Genomic DNA, 12,610 nt, shown 5'->3' with positions numbered 1-12,610 from the left:
CAGGGGCTATCCGCTCTGTCAGGTGGAAGCTTTATCCGCTCTCTGGGGTGAAATCACACAGGTCAGGCAGAGGCTATATCCGCTCTGTCGGGTGACGTCACACAGGTCAGGCGGAGGCTTTATCCGCTCTTTGGGGTTAAATCATACAGGTCAGGCAGAGGCTATATTCGCTTTGCGGAGTTAAGTCACACAGGTCAGGTGGAGGCTATATCCGCTTTGTGGGATTAAACCACACAAGTCAGGCGGAGGCTATATCCGCTCTGTGGGGTTAAATCACACAGGTCAGGCGGGGGCTATATCCGCTCTGTGGGGTAAATTACAAAGGTCCGGCGGAGGCTTTATCTGCTCTGTGGGGTTAAATCACACAGGTCAGGCGGAGGCTATATCCGCTCTGTGGGATTAAATCACACAGGTCAGGCGGAGGCTATTTCCGCTCTGTAGGGTAAGGTCACACGGGCCAGGTGGAGCGTTGTGGGGTGATGTCATATAGGTCAGGGGGAGGCTTTATCCGCTCTGTGGGGAGACGTCACACAGGTCAGGTGGAGGTTTTGTCCACTCAGTGGGGTGACGTCACACAGGTCAGGCGGAGGTTTTATCCACTCAGTGGTGTGACGTCACACAGGTCAAGAGCGGGCTTTATCCGCTCCGTGTGATGACGTCACGCAGGTACAGCGCACAAGCCTCAGTCGGGCTGGTAGCCTGTTACATTGGGTGATACCGCTCAACGCTCAACGTGCGGTCAATATCCATCGATGTGTTACATAATTCCACATTTGATGGTGGGCTTAGAAAACCTGTATCATCGGGAGACGACAGCCTAGCTCGTAGATGTCAAATAAACATGTCTCACCACTTCTCCGGGTATCCGCCGTTTTGTTTTGAATTATGTAACAACTTGTAGCCTGCTCACATTTAAACGCATCGTTCATATGTTTACAATACAAACAAATGGGATTTAGTAATTTGCAGCTCAACCATCTGAAAAGTGTGGTGGGGGCTACCTCGTCAGGCCCACGCATTTCACGAGCCAGTGCACCCTGTACTCTGACATATCTCAGGAGACGGTGTGCCACCACATGGCTGAGGGCGGTGCAGTCCTTCAGTACCTTGCGATCCCATGCGTGGAAGCGTTGATGACTTGATGGCTGGCTTCACGGGCACCTTGTCGGCTGTAATCATAAGAGAGGCGAGTTAAGACGCGACCAACTGCTCCCCTAGCTCGCTGGAGGTCAGTGGCCAGCGTATAAGCCATGACAATTTTGGCAATTACATTTTTGACATTTTAGTAAATAATAGGCAGTTTTGCCGCACGAACCGACACACGCAAAGTTCCGCAATTTTTAACCCTTTGCAAAATCCCGCGTGAGTATTCTTGTTTAAAAATGAGCCAACTGAGCAAAAGACAATGGCGTAAAACTCAGCCTGAACGTTCAGTGAACATCCCCCATGTCTGAGAACCTTCAAAACCTTTGAATTACCTCAAGGATTATGTTGATAAATGACTTAAACAGCCGTACACGACAATGCATCAGTTAGATGTGGCGGTCATATTGTTTATAGACCAACCGATGAAACACGGATGACCGCAAAAATGAGGTGCTACCCTATGCTAGGAGCTGAGGTCTGCAGAATGCGACTGGACTTTCCCAGCAAACCCCTTATTGTCGTACCGATCACTTGTATCATTTTTTTAGAACACATTTGCAATTGGTCCTTCGTTTAAAGGGCTACCTTGCTTTTAACTGCAGGAGTTCGTTTAGAGATATCACACTTTTACGGTCTTCATTTGGGCGGCGGGGGTGGAGGGGGGGGGGGGGGAGGGCTGAATAGCGGCTCGAAAAGCTCGTCGACGGCTTTTAGTCCTTCACTGGTCGTCAACTCTGCATCGTAATTTCGTAATGTCTGCGCCAAGTTTCGCTAAGCACTAAATTATTAAGGAAAGGGGTGGGGGAGTGGGAACACCAACGCGCCATGATGCTAATTGGCAGTGCACATCCTGATGGAAATTGAGAAAGGCTCAAACGCCGCCGGTAAAAAGATGACAAGGACAACCCGCAAAGGTCCTGGGAAGGTGTTTGTCTTGGGAAGGAATTCCTCTCAGGAGAAAGCCTGAGGACGTTTCGTGACCCAGCAAGACTTTGGCCTTGATGGCCTCATGCATACATGACGATGCTAGTGATATCCCATAAATGCTACATCGATGTTTGCATCCTTTTCGTCATTTCGCTTCATCTGATGATAGTTGTGCGTTGATTCGCCATGCACATACAAATGAAATTTGGTGTTACCTTGAGCTCGACCGGCTTTTACAAAGGTATTGATTGTTGTTTGATGATGCAGCCGCTTCGTACCTTCAGGGGTAGCATACACTCAGGCCTCATGCACTCAGGTCTCGCCAACGTCCCGCCAACCGTCAATTTCCCTCACATTCGCCGTGTAGAGCTTTGGAAACGATGTATGTTTAGAGGCTTCTTTGTACGTCCGGAGCGACGATTCTAAGGGAGCCGCTGAAGAATACAGCAATGCAGAGCATGCTGAACAGGGCAAGAGAGGATCTGGAGCGCGTGGCTGGCCCTTCACTTCACATCAATCGTCACTGCAGTGTTCTTCCTTCTCAAGAACTGCAAGTGGATTCAAAAACTGCGAATCTGTGTCACGGGCAGCACAGTTTACCAACAGTCAGAACGTCTGAAGCCGCTCGACGACATAGTCAGGTCTGCGGCATGCGCGATTACTGTCGTCTCATTCGATGATTTTAGCTGGGAACAAGCGGTGCTGCCTGCAAGATACGGTGGCCTAGGTCTGTGACGCACAACAGGTCTGACGCTCCCTAGCTACGTGCAGAATGCCAGCTTTCCTGGAACCTACCCGGGGAAAACGGTAAAAGGCCTGATAGGATGCTCATATTCCCACTTGCCCATTGGTAAGAGCATGGCAGGGGATGTCACGTGCACCAATACGTTAGCCGCCTCCATCCTTATCCCTTCCGCGACAGTCCGCTGGCGCTGTAGCCAAAGCAATCGAACGCAGAAAGGGCAGAAAATACTCGAGCCCCACTCAGCGGTTGCAATTTTAACCAGTCGTGTTTGAAAACGGCGGGGCCTGTGGCTCATCGACGGGAAATTGTGTCGGCAGTCTTGGGGCCAGGCTGATTTCCTCGTCGGGCGAGAGACGGAGAGCTTTGGCAGCGTCTAGCTATTGCCGTATGTCCGAGGAAACGTAGCCTTAGTGACATTCACTTTATAGTCCCTGGCCTAAACGCCAAACCACCAGGAGGTTATGGTCCCGCCATACCCATACCCACCTATAGTCGCGCTAGCTTATCAGCTTTGTACTTGCTAGTTTAGTAGCGTTTCCGTGACGGAAAAATTCTTCCGAAAAGGCTTAAGTATGCCTCGAGGACCTGCCACGACGAATACCTCCAAAACGTAAGGCCCCTTACCGGCATGCGTCGGCGAGTGCTGTTTCGGGGGTACGCTGGGGTCGTGCGGCTCGTCGCTGAAGCTGACTGATTTTTCGAAAGACACCGACTTATCTGCAAAGACGTGTGCTTTGTTAAAGACACCCTCTCAGACTGGAGACAACGGCCAACGGAACCCGCAGCCGACGAAGACATTTAATGACGAGGAGATGTGAAATATGAATATGCAACAAAGAATTATGTCAACAAGGCGGCAACGGCGAAAGCGTGCTGAAAGCCGAGCAGAGACACATGGAGGCCGGTTGGAACAGGATGAATGCAAATAATTATCTGCCAAGAACAGACAAGCAGGTGCGTTTTGAAAAGAATCTTTAACTAGAGCCTACTACAACTACTAACTTCTACTATTACTTGTTCTAAAAACTTATCCTATTGATTGCAGGAAAAGCGCTAAAAATACACCCAAATCGTCAGCCGTCTTCAGCTGTCTGCTTTTGGCTGAATGCGCTTCAGCATGAACAACATCAGATTGTCACGTGCCCCCCCCCCCCCTGCGGCAGCGCTCTTGTCTGCAGGGAAACAGACATCGCCGGGCAATCGTCACGGTAAGACTGGCAAGAAGCAGCAACGCTCGATGAATTTAAACAGCGGCAATCATGCCTCCCGTCATCGTCTTAGGCCAGCTGTGAAGCATCGTGCATCGTGTAATCGTGTAAGGCCAGCATCGTATAAGGCCAGTAGCTCCTGAAGTCACCCTCAGCCAGCGGCGTTGGAGCACAGTGGTGGGAACGCGACCAGACTTAAAACCGATTTTACAGAAATTATCGCAGTCGTGTGGCGTGGGCTAGCAAGACTCCAGGCCATGGGTTTCTCGTCCTTTCCTTTCCATTGTCTAAGTTGAGGTTGTGTCATGTTGCTCCGTATCTGCCCTGAACTTTGACCGTGATCGTCCATACGATGTCATTTACCCACATGGCCTCGAAGTGGATCAAACGTCGATGATCTGGTAATTGGTGAACTAAACACTTCCAAATACGCATCAAGCCTCTTTTAAAACAGCAAGTTGCTGCCAGAGTAGAAATTCATTGTTAAACATCCTGGTACAGAAACAACGCCGGCACATGTTGATATGCATACGTAATGGCCTGCAGTCCACGAGGTTTGGTTAGTTCTAGCAGCGAATTCCAATGTTCTCGATACAGACCATCATTCCCTGGATGCCGGCAAAATCCAATCAACGCCAGCTCAGCCAACACCATCCCAGAGCCACGGACACAAGCTTAGTACGCTATACCGGCAGTGCCATGCCAAACACCCGGTGTCTCTAGACCGGATGCACAGCAAGGAAGGGTCGGAAATGAATTCCTGCACTTGTTTGCATGCCAACATGTACGCAGCCTATGCGCCATGACCGTATAATTGTAGTCGCAGAAGCTCTTGTATGTTGAAACTGAACAATCATACCACTATCGGTTGAAATGCACGGTCCCATGCCTCTTGACGTACGCTAGATTTCCACACGCACTAGCACATGCCTCATGCCGGCATTAACAGCATCATCATGCACACAGTTATCCACTCGCACAAATATGGATGCACTAATGCACATTTGCATGCTCGAGTATTAACACTTGTGAATGTGCCGTACGCGCTTGCACTGCAACGCGCAGAAGCATGGTTTAGTACTGCTGCTACTTCGCGCACCATCAAGCTACTTTTTATGAAAGGCGTACAACTTTCATAACATTCACAGACGCATCCTGAATCACTCCCCACTTTGCCTGCATGCTTTCCTCTGAAAAATTGCTGATGCTGAGACTTATACCAACAATGTTCACACGTAAAAGGGATGGTGCGTTTTTTACTGAAATGAGAAGGTTGCAAAAACATGTAGCAATGGGGTAGAAGTCGATTGGCGGAGACATGTTTTCTGGAACGGCTTCATCCGCACGGCTTCACGCTCCGAAATGCGCGGCAATACCACCGCTTGCTTTTGCGGAATAGAGTAACAACGTAGTGCTCCAGGTATTAACACAAATTACGACATCTTGCGTGTAAGAATATGGCCTGTCTTCCTGCTGCATTCCTCAAATGCTTTGCTTTAACACCAGGCCTCCAGGTACGCAAAATGCCCAATCAGCTCGTAAATTTCTGATGATGTCAAGCGGTTTGTGCTGCAGCTAAGCATTCGTTTTCATCGACAGGTATTGCAAACCGTCTGTGATCCGACGATCATGGCTAAAAAGTAACATGATTCATAGTCAGATGAGTTGCTCTAATAGTGCTCTGACTCATTCGCAGCTATAATAGATGCGTAAAACTGTACCCGGTTTTTGCTGTAGCAAATATACATGTGTGCATGTTAAGTAAGATTATCGTAATGAGAAGCAGTTGACTCCCATATAAATTATCAGCTGTGCACCGAAACGTTCTTTATCGCTGAGGCAGATCGCCTGCGAGAGGTGCACACGTTCGTCTTTATCGCTGAGGCAGATCGCCTGCGAGAGGTGCACAAGTCCGTCTTCGACAAATGATCGACGTGCACTGCACAGAAAACCGACGTCGAAGCGTCATATACCCACGTGACACGATTTTCTGCAAATGCAACTAGTAACCAAGTTATGCTCTTCCATAATAAGCTATGGTGGGTGAACACCTGTGCTTGCCATTATTTTTAACTGGATAGATGATTTTCCGACATTTAGGCATCCGGGGAGCATTTTTGGAGGACAACTTGATAAAACCATGGCCATAAAAACATGGGGTCGACACGACCCCCTGCCATTTCCAAAGTAAGAAAGTTAGAACTTAGCAAAAAGCGCCAATGGGTTGTTCTTAACGAAACCTCACAATTAGTCACCGCTTTTGTGTTAGAAGTTTAATAAATGACCCGATTATGTCAGGTCAAATGTCAAAGATTCCCGAAAATCGAACTTGTTCAGCTTGACATGCTTAAAGTTACCAAGCCTCGTTGCAACATGAATTCTCAACAGGTGTATAGCTTGTTTAATTCATAATTCCAAGTACAATGGTGTATATTTTCATGTGTTTTCAGCACAAATGTATGATGCATGGCTCAACTAATGTAAAAATGTTGGCCCACTGCGGGCGTGCCGCGGTGGGCAGCCTGCCACCCGCCTCGGCCGCAGTGCTCACTGGTATCGTGCTTCACCACCTGTGCCCTTGATTGTGCACCTGAAGATAGCACATGTACTTCTCTCTGGTGGTCATGGGCCCCGCACTTGTCGACAAGAACTTTCTTCGCCGACGGATCCTTGTGGTCTGATTCTATCGCAGTGTCACAATTAATTGTAAGCTTACCCTCAACGATTTCATTGCAAAACCGCTATAGCCTGGTTATTGGTGATCAAAAACAGCAGCGATAAAGCACTCGTGATGAAAGGTGAGGAAGCGAAGAGAGAACATTCTCGCCTGTGCCGGCTAAAGAAGACAAGATATCGCGAGCAACAGCTTGATGTTCATTCACATCATCAGCGCATGCGCAGTCGCATACCTTTGCCTCGTCCTAATTTTGGAGGTTTTTCGGGTTTTAGGAGCTTGTCGTCTGAAATTACAGATGTCTCTCAGTCAAAAGAGAACGGCAGACAGCAGTTGACCTACGGCAGTCGGCTGCACATGCGGGAGATCGTACTGAATGGAACCGCGCAGAGCGGCAGGAGCAGATGAAACTGACACGACCACAACTGCACGTAATGCACCGGCTACGGGTCCACATCGCCTAGTCAAACAACACGTGACGCTGGAGGCATAATACACGGGAAAGCGAAACGGACTCGGACATGTATGCACAGTTGTAAAGCCTTTACGAACGACTCGTTTTGGACACTTATTCACGCAGTAGTCATCTACTTGTGGAATAAGGCATCACGAGTGAGACCAAAGGGGTGAAAAGACATGTTCACCAAAACAATGGAATACAATAGACCATGCGTAAAATATTTCAGAACATCAATATCAAACTTACAAACAGAAGTGAATAGTGTCAGTGTTACGTTTGGTTCGTACCCAAGACACCCATTCAAAATGAGCAAAGCTTTAAGATAACTATTTTCACTTCAAGGAAAAATGTATGATCTAAATTCGCGTATTATAGAATGCATGCAATCCTTAAATTTGTAAAGGGAAATTATGAATTCCGAAAATGCACGCTTACATGAATACAGAAACACATAAATCAGAGTAGAAGCCAATGGCGGAAGAACAGTGATATATATATATATATATATATATATATATATATATATATATATATATGTATGTATATGGCTATCAGCTTGCCAGACTTGAGAGTGCCGTAATTTTATTTTTAGCATCAAGATGACCAATTGACGTGATGACTAGATAGGCTGTTGACGATATCCTGACAGATTTCCTACCGCTTTATTCATGCTAAAAATGCTGCATCCCTGATGATCACCACAAAAGACACAGCCACAGTGCAGCCCGTGTTTTTGGTTTCATTTTGGCACCGTAAACGGATCCTGGCAGAAGGTTTCGTTCCATAAGCGCACCTCTAGACTGGACAGTAGAGTGAGCTCCACTTCACACTGATGACGTAAACCGAAACAAGTCAATCTTACGGCCTGTTTTAGCTCTCTTTAAAAGCCGTGCCTGCGCCTTTCACCACCACTCCTCTGGTCTCCAGTGAGCATTTCAGCATGCGGTACATGACCAAACAACCAACACATGTCTCAAAGCGCACACATAGCACATCCATACAACGTCGTAGCCACAGATTGTGCCATGCCCCAAGCGGTTGACTAAGCACGTCGACACACCTTGGATGCCTTCCAGGTGGTATTCTGGCTCTACTTCAAAACTACTATTGGCTGCAACGACAGAGTATCATCTAAGAAAAGTATGGCGGTAGCCTGCAGTACCACACTGTCACGACGGTCGCACGGTCCGCCACGCTGGCGTGAACCACTTTTGACCAGCGAGGCGTGCACTAAAGCATGTACTTGGATTCGGGATAAACGATTCACAGAGATTTGGTCCATGTCTGCTTATTTAGTCTTGTCAGCCCGCTGTTGAGGGAGGACATCTGTAGCAAGCAATGGACTGTTCCGCTCCGAGTCAGCCCTATCATGCGGTCGATTTTATTTATGAGGACAAAACCCGAGAAAAAACTCGAACGAGACTGCCGAAACCCAACTCTTCGCTGAGTCAAAGCGCTTTGTGTTGGTCGCGGGTGGCGGGCTGTATGCTCTGAGTCGACCTGGCCTGGCAGCAGCCGCTGCCCAGAGCTCTGACTACGTTGTGTCTAAGCTGTTCTACCTTGTGCCAGTTGGCTGAAGGCGATATTTGCACACCATTTCCTACTGACATCGTTCTATAAAGAAGCATGCCTGCAAAACGAAGTGTCCGCAAAGCAACCAGACATGACACCTGATTCATCAATAGTCTAAAAACTGCCTAGTTAGCCACATGTGTGTGAAGTGTTGCTACAGCTCAATGAATCGCGCTACTGCTGTCAAACGCTGACTATCATACCACACCACAAATTCAAAAGCTGCATCTTAAACCACGGGTGTGCGTATGGAGTGGTCTTCTCTGACCCCTGCCCGGGGCCGCGCTGACACAGACGAGCGCGCCCCTCCGCGCGGCCCGGCGAACACCGGGGGTCAGGAGCGGCACTCACCGCTGGGCGTGCGGTAGTACGTCTCCCGGTCGCTCCGGTAGCCCGAGTCGAGGTCGGAGACGGCGCGCGCCACCCGCGGCGCGTGCAGTGCCTTCTGGACCAGGCCCGTCAGGTTGGCCAGCTGCCGCTCCATCGACTCCACGCGCACCCTGCACGTCGTCGGCCGAAGGATCAGCGCACCGATGGTCGGCGACACGGGCGATCATGGGGAGACCAGAGAACAGGGTCCACGTACGGTGTTAAAGGTTCGACGCTGCACGTACAGATGCAATGTACGAAGTCGTGGGCGGCGTATGACATGTTACTAGAACATGTGGGAAATTAATGAAACATCTCGGCGATCATCTGCATTTGTCGTTCCCAAGTCACAATCGGGCTTCTGATGTCGCACGTCACAGCCGTTGTGCCAACACCACTGGCATATCTTGCCCACTGACGCACCAGGACGGTGCTGGAATGGTGTCAGAGTTTGCCATAAGGCAGCCTGGAGGCGGCGTGCGTTCCTGGTGGCGAACTGTCCACTGCGCTTTGATATGTACAAGAATGGTCTTACGGTATGATGAGCTCATATGCTTCAAAAGACAAACTTCAAAATGCAAGGGGATTCTAGTTAAACAAGGATATCAACACATCATTCGAGTACTTCACGAAAATGCTCCCCGTTTCAGGACCCTTCCCATGTCACAAGCGGTTACGGAGCTCACGCGGAACGCAGCCGCCCGACTTTTGAAAGCAAAGTACTTTAAAATAAAGTAAGAGAAATATCCCATCCATGAAAGGGATCACCAAGCTCTGTAGAGTGTTCTCTGGTCAATGAAGGGCCCTACAAACTGTGACGCCTTATCTCCATGCTCCCCACACGCCTATGACTAACTTAAACGTTTGGAAAGCGTTAGGAGGCACAAACAGGTACATACTCTGGAGAGGGCCGAAGACCAGCGATGGTGGATGGCCTTCTTTGAGATTACACAACAGCTCTGTGTTTACGAAGAGGGCTCTTACTCCGAGACTGTCCACTAAGTCCTCTAGTCTTTTCTGGTGGCGTTAGACTGTTTTTTCAGTACTCATGTATTTTATTATAGCCTGTGAGACTGTCCCTGTGGGTTTCGTACTTTGTACGGTTGCTGAAAATTGAGAGAAATACGGGACACCCCAAATCTTCTGGCGATGTTATCAGAATTTACTGTTTTGTCATAGTTTGCCATATGTTCGCCTTTCTGAAAGAATGAGCTTCAGCACTCAAGTGGGATGAGCTCGCAACACCGCATTGCGAAGACACGACTTGAGTGACAAACCAAATAGCAGCTGTTCGGCACCAATCTGCAACCCGCGCTCAACATTCACGACAAAAATCCTGCAACAACGTCACCAGGCATACGACGTCAGTTTACGGACCAGCATTTCACAAACCACATGCCAACAGAAACCAGGATTCGGTCACGTCACAAAAGCACGAGCCATGTCCCACGTGGCGTGGTGATGGTCAGTTGGTGCGCGTGGCGCACGTGAGCTACGTAACAACTGAGAGCTTCCATGCGTTTTGCTTTGGCGGGTAGCTGATGGGCAGGCCTGCCCCTGTCGCTGTTGCCGGGGGCAGGTGTTCAGCTTGGTCACCTCTACAGCTAGGCGCGGGCCTGGTGGCCGGGCCGGGCCGGGCGGGACGGGTCGGGCCGGGCGGGACGGGACGGGGCGGGACGGGACGGGACAGCATGCGGGGCGCGGCCGTGCATGTCACCGGGCTGACGGCCAGCAGAGCTTGAGAAACGACGGGCTAGCGGGGTGGCAGGAGCGAGGCGAGAGCGCCAGCGCCAGCGCGCAGACACACAAGCACGGCCTACTTGTCATCGTATCGTCGGCCCGCGGCTGACCTCCTGACGGGCACGGGGTCAAAGAAACCGGCCATTCTGCGAGCACAGAGAGAACAGGACGGCCCTCAGCGGCCGGCGAGACACCGAGCGAGCCGGCCGGGGAGGCGGCAGCACCGCAGAAGCCTGGCGGTGAAGGTGGCGGCGGCACGTGGCTGACCAGAGGCGTTGCGAGCATTGGTGTAGAGAGCCGGCACACGCGCGAGAGACCGCACGGCTGGGCGGTGAGAATAAAGCAGTGCAGATGGCGTTTGTGAGATTCTGCGCAGTGGGAACAAAGCAGAGTAGAGGGCTTATGTGAGATCCTGCACATTCTGCGAGCCCTGAGGAGGCGAGCAAAAGCTTTTGGGGACGAGCAGTGGCGCAGGCTTGCGCCGGGGAAGTGTGCCATAGCCGAGCCATTCACATCACATCTGATAAGGCATTTGAACCGTGTTGCAGGAGGCTGAGAGCAATGTTCGCTGTTGTACGAAAGTACGTCTATGAGGTGGGTGGATGTCGTCTTCTGTGAACACTGTTACTGGTTACAGCCGCGATGCACGTGTATTATGAGCACCTTTGGTGACATATTTCTTCAACACTGATAGTGTCCGGCGCACTGTCTCCCTATTTTTAGTTAAGGGGATATTTTCAATGACGCTAAAAGGTGCTTCCGACAGAGTAGACACCAGAGAACATCACATTGTTGTCTGCACACACGTATAGTGTACATTCGCTTCACCGAGAGAAAAGGCAATAATTTGCATATCCGAATGAGATGACAGAAGCACATATTTCCAGCAAGTGACCTTCAGCAAGGGACCTTCTGTTTTCTAGGTGTCTCAAATAGGAACGACGCAACTGCAAGCCGAAAGTACCGTATCGATGACCTATGTGTGAAGGCTTTAGTCACATCTCCTAGTTTGAAGGATGCGAAGTGTCCTCAGACATCGTGTAAAGCCAGGCCGTGCTGTTAGCAAGCCTTTTGCGGAGAAAGGGTGGCGGTAGCTGCAGCAGCGGCGGCTGTGCTGTTAGCAAGACCCACCCCTCCTCTCACCTGAAGCTGAAGTTCTCTGCGCTCCCTGCCCCGCGCTCGAGTTCTCCCAGTTCTCTCTCGACTAGCGCCTCCAGATGGTCACCTGACCTGCCCCGTAGCTGACATGTCCGCCTTCTCGACCTGATATGTGACTGACGCGGCTATCCAACTGACTTATTCTGTGGCTGACACGGGTCCTCATATGACTCCCTCTGTGGCTCACACGGGTGCTCACATGACTCCACCTGCGGTTGACTCAGCCACTCACCTGGCCTCCTCGTCCACCAGCGGGCCGCGGTAGGCTGGGTAGTACGGGTCGGAGAACGGCTGCGCTGCCGCCGGGTACGGCGGATGACCTCGGCCCCGCTCCGGCGCCGCCGCGTACCCGTCGCCCGGGAAGAAGAGCGGTCCGCGCGGCGGTGCTGCCCCCGTTTGCGCGCGGGGCGCGGGGCCAGCAGCGCGGCCGGGTCGGCCGCTGCCGCCACCGCCGGCTCGCTGCGGCTTCGGCGGCGGGCCTGTAGGCCACGGCCGAATCGTCGTAAGTAATTCCGGAACACACGTCATTTCACAAACAACGAATCCACCTCTCGAGGCCATGGGTGTGCACGCAAGACGTTCAACTAACTTCACTACAAGCTGTAAAACGG

General features: G+C 50.7%; 1 protein-coding gene across 1 annotated transcript in view; it reads right to left on the bottom strand.

Annotated features, from left to right (window-relative positions):
* LOC119105616 (coiled-coil domain-containing protein CG32809) overlaps positions 1-12,398 on the bottom strand; it is a 31,350-nt gene extending 18,952 nt beyond the window's left edge. Inside the window, exons 1-6 of the mRNA XM_037229075.1 lie at positions 12,232-12,398; positions 10,922-10,987; positions 9,084-9,232; positions 6,936-6,986; positions 3,443-3,535; positions 1,107-1,169 (exon numbers count right to left, since the gene is read on the bottom strand). Coding sequence (XP_037084970.1) covers positions 1,107-1,169; positions 3,443-3,535; positions 6,936-6,986; positions 9,084-9,232; positions 10,922-10,986 — 421 coding nt within the window. The 5' untranslated portion in view covers position 10,987; positions 12,232-12,398. The remainder of the gene's footprint in view (positions 1-1,106; positions 1,170-3,442; positions 3,536-6,935; positions 6,987-9,083; positions 9,233-10,921; positions 10,988-12,231) is intronic.
* Between the last annotated feature and the right edge of the window lie 212 nt (positions 12,399-12,610).

This window comes from Pollicipes pollicipes, unplaced genomic scaffold, assembly GCF_011947565.3.
Source record: "Pollicipes pollicipes isolate AB1234 unplaced genomic scaffold, Ppol_2.1 Scaffold_6138;HRSCAF=7277_pilon_pilon_pilon, whole genome shotgun sequence".
Classification (NCBI taxonomy): domain Eukaryota; kingdom Metazoa; phylum Arthropoda; class Thecostraca; order Pollicipedomorpha; family Pollicipedidae; genus Pollicipes; species Pollicipes pollicipes.
This window is presented reverse-complemented; position numbering and strand designations above follow the sequence as displayed.